The sequence below is a fragment of the Centrocercus urophasianus genome, unplaced genomic scaffold (genome assembly GCF_019232065.1).
Source record: "Centrocercus urophasianus isolate 14NV4802_14NV808 unplaced genomic scaffold, USGS_Curo_1.0 seq_23, whole genome shotgun sequence".
In the NCBI taxonomy this organism is placed as follows: Eukaryota; Metazoa; Chordata; class Aves; order Galliformes; family Phasianidae; genus Centrocercus; species Centrocercus urophasianus.
Window position 1 is genome coordinate 18,418,025 of NW_024884789.1, and position 14,046 is coordinate 18,432,070.

The 14,046-nt window shown below is 46.1% G+C and overlaps 1 protein-coding gene across 8 annotated transcripts in view; it reads left to right on the forward strand.

Moving 5' to 3' along the window:
• The window catches only part of MYO9A (myosin IXA), a 163,305-nt gene that overhangs the window by 43,935 nt on the left and 105,324 nt on the right, over nt 1-14,046 (forward strand). For all 8 annotated transcript variants that reach the window (XM_042824155.1, XM_042824163.1, XM_042824159.1 and 5 more), the window contains exons 3-4: nt 9,138-9,232; nt 13,058-13,120. In XM_042824155.1, the coding sequence (XP_042680089.1) occupies nt 9,138-9,232; nt 13,058-13,120 (158 nt within the window). The remainder of the gene's footprint in view (nt 1-9,137; nt 9,233-13,057; nt 13,121-14,046) is intronic.

Below are 14,046 nucleotides of genomic sequence, written 5' to 3' on the forward strand. Positions count from 1 at the left end.
GCCCTCCAGCATTCATTCTGTCCTTTTCCCTCTTTTTGGTCCCATTTGGGGGAATTTTTCCATGCCTTGTTTCAATTTCTACCTTGGTTTTAATTATTACGGCGACGTCAGTCTAGACAGCTGATGAATTGTCAGTAGATCCTGCGTGCATGGATGGCATTCAAAGGGTCAGATGGGGAAGAAACAGCAAAAAAGGAACTGGCAGAGTAAAAGCCTTGTGGATCTGATGCCAGGGGCCGAACAACCAAAGCATTCCTGAAGCTGAAACCAGGCCAGTGCGAGGTAGGACAGTCGTGCTGTGTTCTGCCCGGTGGGCATAAACAAGAGGAGGAAGGCTGAGCCGTGCCCGCTTAACTGAAAGAAAGGTTTCTTTCTGTGCTTTTCCTTTCTGTCATTTTTTAGCTTCCTTTGCCATTCCTCTTCCTCTCCAACTGCAGGCAGAACTGTGCCGAGGAGAAACCCTGTTTTTGCACGAGTTTAATTGTTTAATGTAGTATTTTGCTTGCTGATTTAAATCAATAAAGAAATGCTTTTAATACACTGTCTTCAAAGACAAAAGATGCAAGCCAAGCCCCCATTAGCTCCCACTAATGGTGTCTTTGTTTTGTAAAGCTGAAGCAGCATTCCCATGGAGTGCCATCCTCTCCTTTCCTTGCAAATGCCGGTTTGTAGTTCATTTTTCACCAAGTAAGCACAATTAACTGCGGCCCACTCTTCATTTCGATGTGGTATGTACGTGCTATGTAGCTGCCCACTTCCAAATAACAGAGGAAAATGTGGTGTTATGTAGGGTGTAAATTGCACGATTGGAGCTCCGCACAGGGAGTGCTGAGTTTTGCCATTCCTGTGCTGTGCTGGCCGAGGTCCTTTTCTCCAGTTGGGTTCCACAGGTGTTTCTCTTGCTACACAGAGGAAAAAATACTTTGTGTGTACACAGGAGCTTTGAGGTTTGCTGCAGGCTGGCAGAATGCACACATACCCAACAGCCTACTCAGTTTTCCTGCTATCCTAATGGCAGGCAATGGTATTTTTACCTATTGGCCTCACTTCTATCTTACCTCATCTCAGCTACTGCAGCAGTGATATCAGGCTGTGATTTCCCTTGCTTTCCATAGGCTGTGCTACAGAAGAATTGCTGCAGAGCTTCAGCACATGGTAGTGGTTCTTCAGGGCCTGAACAAAGAAAGGTGTCGCTGTGTGTTGGGTGTGCAGAGCTTGCAGGTTCCTGCAGGGTGAGCGAGCTGTGTGCGCTGGAGGATTGTGTATCACACAGATGGAGACCTTCAGGTGTCTTTTGGATGGGAAGCAGGCTGGGTTTGTCAGGCAGCATGATGGCAGTTAAACAAAGTGGATTACACAAACTCTGCATGCAGCATCGGCCTGCTGGAAGCCACAGCTCAGCAAGGACGGAGATGATTTGGTGAATGCGTCCCCAGGTGAAGTCTCTGTAATGGCATTGCTTATTTGCACAGAATTATTTGGTAGACAAGATCTGCCGTGACTGTTGGTCACTGATAAAGACAAGCAGCATCCCCATGAATTTCCCAGTGTATCTTCCTCTTTTCTTGTGCTGTCAGGCAGTGTTGCAGCAGAGTTCAACTGCATGGCTCCCAGTGCAGCAGGCAGCGGCATCACTCACCCTGAGCGAGTCGTGGTCTGGCTGTCCATAACACAGCTGGTTTTTCTGAGGATCTCGTGTTCCCCAATATGAGTAAAAGCCTTTCTGTATGAAGACTTGAGATTGCAAACATACGTGCTATTAAGTGTCTTTGAGACTTCATTTACACTGCAGATTTTAGGCATCCTTGAGGACGTGGTGTTCTCCTCCCAGCTCCCTGCAGATGGGATTGTTTAATTTGTGCAGTAATAGGAACTTGGGAGCATCTTCCTTTACTGCACAATTCAGGAAATGTTTCCAACCCAAAAGGAGGGTCAGGGGCTCACAAATCCGGTTCTAAATCACGAGACCATGCTGCTTTACCTTTGGCTCCTGTAACTGTAAGCTTGGAGTCTGGAGTGTTGGAAGTGGTGTTCAAACACTCAGCTTTTAGCAGAGGCTAGCTAAGAAAACAGTGGGTGACAGAAAAATATCAGCACTATTTTTGCATTTGTTGCATACCACGAAGCTGGAGTGCAGAATCTCACCACGCTTCCTTTAGGTTGATTCATTCAGGGCTCTCTTTTTTTTCAGCTGATTATTTTTTTTTTTAAACTCAGAAATACTGGCACTGTGTTGGAGGCACTGTGCAGTGAGAGCTGCTGCTCCATTTTGAGGCACTGCGGACTGCAGCCTGTCCTGCAGCACGCCCCGGGGCAGCGGCTGCTCCGCACTGCGCCGTGCCTGATCCTGCCTGTGCAGATCACGAGTGCTGTGGGGTCACACGTACCCCACGCTCACCAACTTGTGCTTCTTATAGAAAATATCTCCATCACAGCCTCAAAAATGCTCCAGCTGGAAAATGGAAAATAGGATTTTGCTGTACTTAACACATAAAAATACGTTTTTAAGCAGTTGCGTGCTCTGGTCAGACAAACAAGCTGTCCAGCTTTGGTCAATAAAAACATATTGATCTCTGAGCTTCCCTCTTGCTGCCTGCCAGCAGCCAGCGCCAGCCTTGGTTTTCCAGCTGCTTATCAAATAAATACTCCTGCTGCAGGTGAGCCAATTATAATTCTCTGCGACACGTTAGAGAAAAGGTCGTCATCCATTGTGGGTGCTGCAGGAGGAGAAAAGGTGCTTTTGCTGCTGGCTCGGTGTTAGGAGCTGCCTCCAACCCACAGGATGTTGGAAGCACAGCCCACTGAGCTGCTGCCATGTGAGCAAGCGACCTCCTGGGCATGGTGCACCAAATTCATGGCACAAACACTCTTAAAATACTGGCATCTCCTTGAGGAGTTGCAGCTTATTTCTGTAGCCCATCAGAAGATCAGGGAAGAGGTGAAGTCTTGTACCTCCGTGATCCACCTCATCTTTCCTCACACAGTAGGATTTTGCGTGGCACAGTGTGATTTTTTTTTTTTTTTGGCCATGCCAACTCAACAGAAGAGCTCTGACAGTTTTCTGTTGTATTATGTGTATTGTTTTGGTCTGAGCTAGCAGAGAGTAGCCGGGATCCAGAAGGAAGGATAACACGCGCAGAAGCCAGGCTGCGTTTCAGATTACAGTGGTATGTTTTTGTTGCTGCTAACGTGTTTGTGTTTTTATTCATTACACATATTTCTCCTGGGAAAATCACGAAAATATGTGTGTAAAATATACATCGTGACCCCGTGGCTCTGCTAAGAGCTTCCAGATGGGAGGCTCGACACTGGGGATGCTTTCTGAGTTTGTGGCACCGATTTTGGTGACAAACTGCAGGAAAACTTTTTGTCAGGGGTGGAGCAGGGGAGTGCTTCAGTTTGCAGTGCTGTCAGGGCTGTCCAAGCATGCAGTGTGAAGCTGAAACTGGCTTCTAAATGTTTATGGCCCTCGTGGAATCGTTACAAAAAACAAAAACATAGGGGAAAATGTGGAGAGGCCGCCCTGGGGCTGGCGGTTGGCCATGGGGCACGTGCATGGCCACGGCCACTCCTGACGGTAGGGGCTGCGGATGGGGAGAAGTGGATGGGGCTCTGGCTTGCATGAAAGTAATTGTGAGGTTCAGGACTTGTGAGTGTTTCCATTCTTGTGTAACTCCACCAGCAAGGGTGGCTTCGGCACCGCATGTGTCATCCTGCCCTCAGCCCAGGGAAGCGAGCGCTGCGTTACGTGCAGCTAGGCCTCATTGGCCTGCATAAAAGAAACCAGCTGCCATCCTGACACACACTGCTGCTGCTTCTTGTCATTGTAGAGAAGCTTCAGATGTAGAGTCAGCTGTGCTTAAGCTTGGTTTGTGAAGAAGAATTTGCAAAGTGGGGAAATCACGGTGTGGTTGATAGTGCCATCCGTAACACAGGCTGCTGGATGGTCACTTTAAGTTCATACTAAGTGTTTGTGTTTTGTGGCTTGCTGCTTTGTTTATTCTGCTATTCCTATTTATTATTATGGTTGGACTTGGTGGTCTGAGAGGTCTTTCCAATCTGAATGATTCAGTGATTCTAATTGGGATACTCACATTGCATGGAGAGAGGGGAAAGTCTCCTCTGAACAACGTGACTTGTATTTTCTGTGTTTGTTTTCTACTTCCATCCACATTACAAAGTCCTGTGAAGCTCACATTGAAGTCATTTTGTTGCATCGTAGTGGTAATTTCTTGGTCCTTTTCCCAAGTGCTTACCTGGAAAAGAAAGAGTATGCTGCCAAAGTTGGAGCATTTGCCAGTAATGATGCCACTAATGACATTAAATCCAATTTCTCATGTAGCCCCTGCATCAGCAAAACTTGAAATCTCTCCTCAAACTATGCATTGAAATGACTCCTGTTTAGAACATCTTGCTGTGCTCAGTGGTTTTCTTGAAAGCTCCTTCACACACACTGGAACTTCTTTTATTCAATTACACTGGTGCCAAAACATTTTCCAAGAGAGTGCTTTCATTACATTTGAAGTAATCTTCCTTTATTTTAATGCAGGAACGTGGATTCCAGGACCATACGTATCAGTGGCCCTAGCCCAGCAGCCCTGTCTCCTCACAGGTCCCTGGGAGCCCAAAACTGAGTACAGATCTAGTGCCTTTAAGCTCACAGGCTCCTGTGCCGAGGAAGGAACCAGCCCCCTCCTCGTGGTACAGAGCTGCATTTCCATGCTGGATGCAATGGCTGGCACTGAGCAGATGGCTTCTGCAGGGCTGGCAGGGAGTTGTGCTCTTCGTTTCTTCTTTCTGCAGCAGTCTGCTTGCGTGGCAAGGAGGGAAAATGTATTTTCTCATTGTAGACGAAGCTGCTGCAGCACCTCTGGGGTTTGAAGTAGAGGTGCAGCAGATCTGAGCTGGTGGCTCTGCTCCGTGCTGCAGGTCTGTTCTTTGCAAAAGCTGTGCCCAGGCGTTGCAGCACATGCACTATAAATATCTGGTGGTTTGTGCTGTTACTGTAAAAAGCATAAATGGTTTCATTAGTCCTCATGAAACATCGAGCCACCGTGTGAAGAATTAGAGTGAGGTGTCAGTGCCTGACCTGGTGTTTCATTGCTGCAAACCAGACGTGTGGAGCTGTTGTTGGCCATGCAGAACGGCACTTTGCAAGGTGGACGTATCATAAATGCAGATCCTATTGTACGTTGCAGAAATGCAAATTGTGGCTCATACTTGTCGGTGCTTTTTTAAGCACCCTGCCCTGCTGCACGCAGGTTATGGAAGCTGAACTTGGGGAGGCCTGGAGGGGGTGGAGGGGCTGTGCTCTGCAGCCAGGTATGGTCAGGAGGACATAGTGCCTCCCATGGCAAGGTTAGTGAGAAGGAATTTAGGGAAGCTCCAACTCCTGTCCTCCAGGTGCATTTTAGGTGATGAAACGATCACGTTCTGGTCATGATTCAGTGCATTTTTTAAAAAAAGGTAGGTTCCTGACAGGTTGAATGCTGTGAAATTAGTTGCCAGTGGAACAAAACCCAGCAAAATTCATCTCTGACATCCACCTCGTGTTTCAAGATGCAGCTAGGAGTTCTTAACTGCATGGACCAGCTTAAAAAGCCCACGATGCTCTGTGTGGAGGTCACAGAAAGACACGAACATTACCAGCAGGATGAAATGTGAAGGTGCTGTTGTTTTCCTATGGGCTGTACTTTCCTGCCTGGAAGAAAAACATGTTTGGCTTTAAAAAGGGAACTTTCTGCTATTAATCATTTTCTGTGGCGATGTGCTTGTTTTGTTGTGCTCAGTAGCCATTGTCACAGGTCAGCAAGCTCAATATTAATCATTATTTTTAATTGTAGGTGGAGTCTTTGTCCTGTTTGGATTTTTAATTAGGTTTTATGGATGCAAATTCAGGACCTCTTTGGAGTGTGTGCCCCTAGTGTTACACTGGTTGTGTCCTGTCCTTCCTTCTGGCCCTGGCCTTTGTTGCAGCTTTTTGATGGCAAATAGACTTGTGCAAGTTCATCTTTTTGTTCCTCTTTATTTGTGAATTCCTGTCCCAGTCTCTCAGGAGTTGCTGCATTGCATGAGTTCCCAGCAGCCCACAGAACACGGCAATCTTTGGCTGCTGTTGAGCCATTTCTCCTCCATAGCCTGAATGCAGGTGGCTTCAACCTCTGGGCTTGCTGCCAGCCCCAGGGTGGCGTTTTCCTAGATGCAAGGATTAGAAAATGAATTTATTTGAGAGAAGTCGTGGAGATGATCCTCACAGCAGTTGTAATAGCCATTCCAGATTGCACTGATATTGAATCCAGAATGAAGAGACCAAAGTGCTGGCCTCATCAGGAGAGGAGGAAGGTGAGCTCTTCAGCCGCAAGCACACTAGCTTTTATTTTTCCTTCCTCCTGGGCCCCACAAATGAGCATGAAGCGAGCATTCCTGCAGGCGATGGAGCAGATGATGGCTGAACTGGAGGTGTTAAGATTCAGTCGAAGGAAGCTGCACAGTTTTGGGAACACGGCTCATTTCTGAGCACCGTTGCTGTCGGCATCACCTGGCAAATTCAGTTGCGGTGCGAACACTCGGCTCCCACGATAGGCATCTCTTTGTGCAGAAGTGCTGTAGGAGGCTCCAGGTCCGGGTCTGCCTGTGCCGAGCTGTTGGATGGGCAGGCGGGTGCTCCGCTCGCACACAGGAGCGCATTGAGCTCGTTTCCTTCCAAGCCTTGAGCCCCAGCCAGTACAAGCTTTGGTCTCCCCAAGAATTTCAGGAATGCTGTTACTGAGTTTTTCCGCTCGGCGCTGGAATCAACGGCTTCGAGAAGTGGAGTGATGCGAACAGAGCGTAATTTCAGCGCAGCAGTTGTAACTCATTCTGTGGTTTCCTAAGCTGAAGTAGAATATTCTGCCCTGCCGTTGCAGATATGTAGATTAGACATGCATAAATCGAATTAATAGCACTTTTTTTTTAAATATAGCCTGATAGTTCTGTTAAAGGAACATGGCGAGCCAAACAAAAATGCATGAGGTTGTGTCAAGTTAAACACCAGACATGCCTTCACATACTTCTGGCCCTTCGCCGGCATGCCTGCGCCATAGAGAAAGCAGCTTTCACAAGGCAGAGAGCTTTCTCATTTATGTGAGCAATAAAGAAAACGACTGAAAGAGTGATATTACGGGCTGTGAGTTCTGTGGGCGTTCGTACTGCAGCGTGTAGCGTGGTCTGACACATGGACAAAAAGTCACAGAGCTCGTTCCTCATAATGGGGATAAGGGGGAGATAAACCAGGAGGACTGGTGCAGTTCCCCACACCACATTCAAAATGTTTCACCCTGCACAAAGAGAAACAGGTGAAACCTTCCTGCTGGGATGCAAGGGGTTGGGGAACGTGTTGATGTCTAACGTGACTTTAGAAGGGTTTTGTGGTTCGGCTCCCCGTGCAGCACCTCAGGAAGGAGGCAGGCGCTCGCTGGGCTGCTTGGGTGAAACAGCTGGAAGGGGACAGGTGGATCTTCTGGTAATGCTGAAATAGTACTAATGTGAAAATGCTTGTTTGGGGAAAGTGAATGCCTGGGATTTAAGCACCAGGATGTGGTTTTGTTCACAGCTGAGCACAGGGAGGGCTTCAGGGTGACGGTGAGGATGCTGGGGAAAAGCTCCTGTGTGCACAGGTGATTTTTGGGGAAAAGGCAGAAAACTTAAGTGTGTGTAACCTGCAAAGCTTGGAAGCCCATGTATGGGAAGGCTTATTAGTTTCCTGTGTGGAATCAGCCTCTCTGCAAGCCTGAGCATCAGCTGCTCGTTTGGCAGGTTTCTGCCGTTGCAGAACTTGTTTTAGTCAACTGGTGGAAATTCATATGCAACAGCTTGAGCCAAAACAAATCCGTGCGTTCAAAGAAGGGGGAAATTCCATCGTTATTCTGTTAGCAAGCCTTCGGTTTGAGATGTAACACCGTGTGTGATGAGGGATGCTTGAGACCTGGCTGCTCCATGGGCCCGCGCTGTGCTGCATCCCACTGGTGGGAAGGCTGGGTGCTCATCCGGGAATGGGAGCATCGCATGGATGCAGGGCTGATGGCATCGAGTGCCTTTCAGAAGGATTTCCTCTCAAAATAGGATTGCCCTATTTTTGGGGGTTTTAGTTGCAAAGTAAAACCTGCAAAGGTCATTTGAGAAGTCGGGGATTATAGATGTAAAGCCCTTTTAATCTTTTCCAATAAATAGCTGAGTGGGAAATAAATCTGTTGGGAGCTCTGGGCTGAACCCTAATATTGAGCCTTAGCACAAAATGTATTTGTAATTGTGATTCAACGTACAGACACAGCTCCTAGAAATTACCCTGTGTATAATTGCCTTAAGTACGTTTGGCTTAGAAGTAAAGGGGAACAATTACCAAAACAGGTGTAATAAATGAAGCATTAATTGTACCTGGCAGCTGGGCCTTTTCAGTCACCATGAGCCAGACTACTGAAGTGATTTAGGCACAGTTGCAAACACCAGTTTTCAATTAAGCTGCTTTGAGATGCAGCTCTTAAAGTTTCCCAGTGGTGATTGTGCTCAGGGATGGCTCTCTGCATTAGATGCCTTGGTAAGGTGGAGTTTTAATGAAAGCTTTGTATTGTAAAGCCTTAAAGCATTTAGATTTGGGAAAGCATCAGTGACAAATTGAACCGATGGTGTCTGAAATACTGAAGATCCTATGGGTTATGTCTGCGCGATGCGTGACGTTGTCTAAAACCTGGGTAGCCTTCAAAGTGTTTTTCCCCTAATTCCATATGTAATTAAAAAGCAGCTAGCTCATTAGAAGTTAGTCTTGTTGGAGCAGTATACTTTTATATCCATTTAAATAATAAAGCGTAGCCTTAACGCAGAATGTAATAACGTCAAATATTAAATTTCTCGTGTAGCTGACGCTTCACTTTTCAACAGTGTTTGTCTAACCTTTCTGAATCCTAAACTGAAAGTGAACATGGTCCCCAGAAGCTCATCCTGTTATTCTGTAGCTCGTTCAACTCCCTGTGTTTTTTTAATTAATTTCTTACCGTATTACAGCAGTAGCAAAACTCTGGAGGTGCGTTGGTAGTGATGTGCACATCCATAAGGAAAAGTGGCAGCTTTTCAGATGCAGTGATGCTGTCTCATTCTCTTCACAGGCTTTTGGAAATGCAAAGACAGCACATAACAACAACTCGAGTCGTTTTGGCAAGTTTATCCAAGTGAACTACCAGGAGACGGGCACTGTGCGAGGGTGAGTGGCAGTGGGATCCACAGCCTGCATTTTTACTGTATGTAAATGTTATGCAAAGGTTGGTTTATCTGCGCTGCACATCAAAGCATGGATACACCTGAGAATGGATTTAAGCCAGTTCAGTTCTCATTAATCATAACGTCAACTTTATAATTAAGCCAAAATGTGATTTTTTTCCTCTTAAGAGAGCAAGCAAGGGCAATGTTTTAGGGCCGTGAGGATGGGTCACGGGGCCAGAGTGTGTGATGGGCACGGAGAGGCCTGCAGGCTGGCTTTGCTCAGACTCAGAAATAGAAAGCCAAAGGGGATTTAATTTTGCAGATGCCTGGTAGCTGTTACAGAGAAGATGGAGCCAGATGATTTAACACTGCTGTCTGATTCCTCACACGCTTCCATCCATACCCTGAAGTGTCTCTTGAAGCCAGCCCTTGACCACTTAGGGGCACCCCGTGCCCCAGGCCGCTGTTAGGAGGCGCTTGTCTCCACTCTGCTGCCACAGGGTCTGTTTCCAGCCTCACTGCCTGCTTCCACAGCTCCCGGTGAGCTCAGCTTGGTGATGGCCACAGCTGGGTGAAGGCTTCTGTGGAACACATCTGGACCTGGATTTCTCTTGGGGTTCTTCAGATGACATCATGCCATAGCCCAGTGTCTCACACCAGCCCGAAGGGAGCAGGGCTACCTTAACCCTGCTTTTTGGCTGGGTAATTAGCTCAGCTGGAAAAGCAGAGAGTAGAGTGGCATTCCAGGGGCTTATAATTTCTGCAGCTAGCTAAGAGATCTCTTGCTGGGACTTTGTTGTTAATTTAGAGAATTGCTTTTACATTTTTCCTTCCCTATTTTCCACCAGAACAGTGTTGCACAAATGGGTGCCATTAATTTTTCAAATGAGCCTGGGTACTCTGCGTTCTTTGCAGTCAGGCAGCTGTTTTTTCATCCAACTTTTATCTGCTGCTCTTTTTTTTTTTTTTCCCCTTCTATTATTAATTCTGGTGAATAGTTCTCTTAAAAGGATAAGCTTCTCTTCTTTTTTCGTACCTACTTAAACACAGGGTGATAGAATCCAGCAGATGCCCTAACAACCTGTTACCTTGACGTGCTGGCCAGCTCTGTGATAGTGCCCTTTATGGTTTATTGGCACTTACCTGCAAATAACGTTGCATTTGTGTGCAGTGGTTCTGAACATGAGAGAAATTTTTTCTTTAACAAACTCATTTCTTTGGTCTTCGTTACGTGATGGGACGGGAGTGTGCACGGCCCCAACCACAGCGAGAAGACATTACAAAAATAACTCAGCTGTTCCCTGCATACCAGAGTGAGTTTTATTCTCCATTGTCTTACAAGGAAGATCACAAGTTCTGCGATTTTTCTTTTTAATTTTTATTTTTAAATTTAGCGTAGCTTTTAAGCACACTTTTTTTTTTTTTTTAAGCCTGTTCAAATCGGTTACGTCCCCATTTTGTGCATATGATTTTCTTGGTTAATGTAAAGTATAATTTGCAGGCTCAGATCAGAATTTTGCTCCGTTCGTGGGCTGAAAATAGCAGTTGGGTATTTGGTTACTGACTGTATGCAGATAATGACCCAAACTCAAAGCGAATTTCAGCTTAAGAGGTGTAATAGCCAAGAGATTTAGGAGCAGCCAACCCCACCCCACGAAATGAAGGCTTTGAAGATATGTTGGAAATCAGTGGAGTATGAGCAAAGGCTTCATTTAAGTGCATTCCCATAAGGCTTTATGAATTTATTATGTCCTGTTCAGAGATAAGTGAGCAGTGGAGGAAGGGCTTTGCAACACGTTGAGTCCTCCTAAGATGATCAAAAGCTTCCACATCTTACGTGCTCCTTAAAATTGCAGAAGAGCCAGATGGGAGAGATTTTAATTAAAAGCAACAGTGCACTGCCATAATGTTAAATTTGTGCAGCAGCACGGGGCTGCGTCACAGGTACTGTGAGGATGGTGGGTATTTTGCATGGTGGGATTTGTATGTGAAATCCATGCTCAAGGTTTTGATGATATTGGCTGGTATACCAGGGACAGGTTCTGTAGCATGATTAAGCGAGTACTTTGCATGAGGTACTCTCAACATTTCTTTACTGTTAAGACTGTGGGTAATAATAAGGTAGTTTCTACATAATTGACACCAGTAAATAGAAAGAGAACATTTGGGGGTGTTTACTTTTTTATATTTCAATTTGTTTTCCTTTTCACTGTACTATTAGAACAGGGAACATACTTATATTCATTTATCACCTTCTCACTAAGCAAAGAACATCCTGCTAGAGCAGCATTCTCCTTACATCTACCCTGCTCTAAGTAGTGGGTTGGGCCAGATGACCTCCAGAGGACCTTTCCAACCTAAATTATTGCATGCAACTGAGTTTTTTGGGTCTATAATAAGAGCAGAAATCACAGGGGAAGGGATTATGTGTCAAGCGTGGTCGACTAGATCTAGGTTGTCCTGCAGTTGTGTGCCAAGCTGCTGCCCAGTGCTGTGCCGGGACCCAGGCCGTGCTGGTGCTTCACTCACTGCCCCATCTCTTCATCGAGTCTTCAGGGAGCTTGGTGCCTTGGCTTGGGAAGTTGGTAAAACAGGAACTTAAGGTTAGACAGAGAGGAATATCCATAGCTGTCCTCAGCTTCCTCACAGGGAATAAATAAAAGAGCTTCCTGGTGCACATCACGTGCCGGGACAATGGTGCTTGCTGCAGCCCGCCTGCCTTTCTTTACTCCTCCTGTGCAGCAGGGGAGTCTTGAGGTGTGTGGATGTGCCAGTTCCTGCAGCCTCTCCTAAGCACTGCCCCAAGAGTCAGCCCAAAACCCCGCGGGCACGGCCAGGTTGGTTATTTTTTGGTGAAGGTAGAGGAGAATCACTGAGAATTGCCCCCAGGAGAATTGCTCCTGGATAATGCCTGGCTCTGTCTGCCATCTGAGGGTTATGCTGGGCATCATGCTGTCCCATCACATCCAGAGCTCCTTGGGGGTGCAGCTCGCACGTGGCTGCTGTCAGTGCCACATCACTGTGGGTCGGTGGCTGGAAAGGCCCAGCCTCTGCCTCTGTGTGTCGAGTTACATCATCAACATTGGCAATTATAGCTCTAGCTTCCACGTCCCTATCATTACTGGTTAGCACTGAATGGAAAAAAAAAAACAACAGAAAACAAACAAACAAACAAAAAAAAAACAACAAAAAAACAACAGCAACAAACATGTCAAAGCTTGTTTTAGCTAGTGAAGTTATTAATATATACATGAAATTAACTCGTCGGGGAGGCTGTTAGGATAAAATGTCAACGCCAGTAAGAAGCTTCTGCAGTTCTCTGGGTTTTGACCATATCCACAAGTTAATAACCCAAAGCTTTTGTAACAAAGTGGCTGCTGGAGAAGAGGGGGTGATAATTTGGGCATGGAATCCATGGCTAAATCTTAGCTTGCTGACTTGTGCACCCAGATGCGTTTCTGGTTGAAGGAGGGTTTGTGCACAAATCTCAGTCTGCAAGCAATTTTATTTTGCTGGTTTTGAATTAAATAGGTATCAGAGATTCTTAGTTTCTGTCAAAATTCCCCCCTGCACTCCTTGCCCATAGGCTAACTCATCTGAGATCATGTTTTTCATATCCAAGTTAGTTTTGGCTTTGTATCAAACCAAAAAACCTCAAAAGCCAAACATAATATTGGGCTTGTTCTGCCTAGGAAGAAATTTATATAACTAAGTGAAACAAGGCTGAAGCTTTTTTGGTGTACTAAAACTGCAAAGTCCCAGTAAAGCTGTGTTCATTTAAGTTGAATATTGGGTCAATGAATAATGCTTTTATTTCTTCTTCCAGAGCTTATGTTGAAAAGTATCTGCTGGAAAAGTCCAGGCTCGTCTACCAGGAGCACAACGAACGGTAGGTGCCTGTGTTTCACTGGGTTCTGCCTCCCGGATGTGCTGATAGTGCAGCACAGATGGCTCCAGTCCCTGCCTGGGCTGGCAGGGGGATGGGGATTTTCATGCTTCTGACTGCGTGCTTCACAGATAAAGCCTGTATTTACGTTGTGTGCCATGTTGGCTTGGAGGGGAAAACAGAAACTCTGACAGCTTTACTTGGATGTGCTGCACCAGCAAGCAAGCATGCAGGGTGCTCTGCTGATGGGCTGCGAGGCTCCACCTGTGGGATGTTCTGCATTTCAATGTTGTGTGGACTTAAAGGGTAGAAGCAGTCCTCGTATCACAGAATCACAGGATGATTGAGGCTGGGAGGGACTCCTGGGGGCCGTATGATCCGACCCCTGCTCAAGCAGGGACTCCTCGAGTGTTGCCCACGTCCGTGCCCAGATGGATTTTAACATCTCCATGATTGGAGATTCCACACCCAAAAACGGAGTCCTGATCACATCAAATGCTTAACTTTTGCCTGTAACAAATCAAAATCATACAAACTCACAACAAGACCTGCATTGAATCTTCACCAAACTCTCCTGGTTTGGTCATCTGTGGGACTTGATCCTCCTTTATGACCAGGAGATGGAGGAGGCTGCACCTGGGTTAGTTGGTAGCACGCTGGGTGATGGGGAAGGTGCATCAGAAGCTGCAGGCTCAAAAACAAAATGCTCCTCATTGCACTTTTTACTGTTACTACTTTTATTATTTTTTTATTATATAGAATTATATGTATTTCATTCATAATTTTGTACTGAAGTCTCTCTAACTTCAGATTTTATTTCTTAAGACACTGCCTGGCTATAGAAGCCTGTTTTTGCCATCTTGCTGCCTGTTTAGGGAGGAATGCAGTGCCCAGGGAAAAGAGAAGTCATTATTTTATTAACAGTCCTT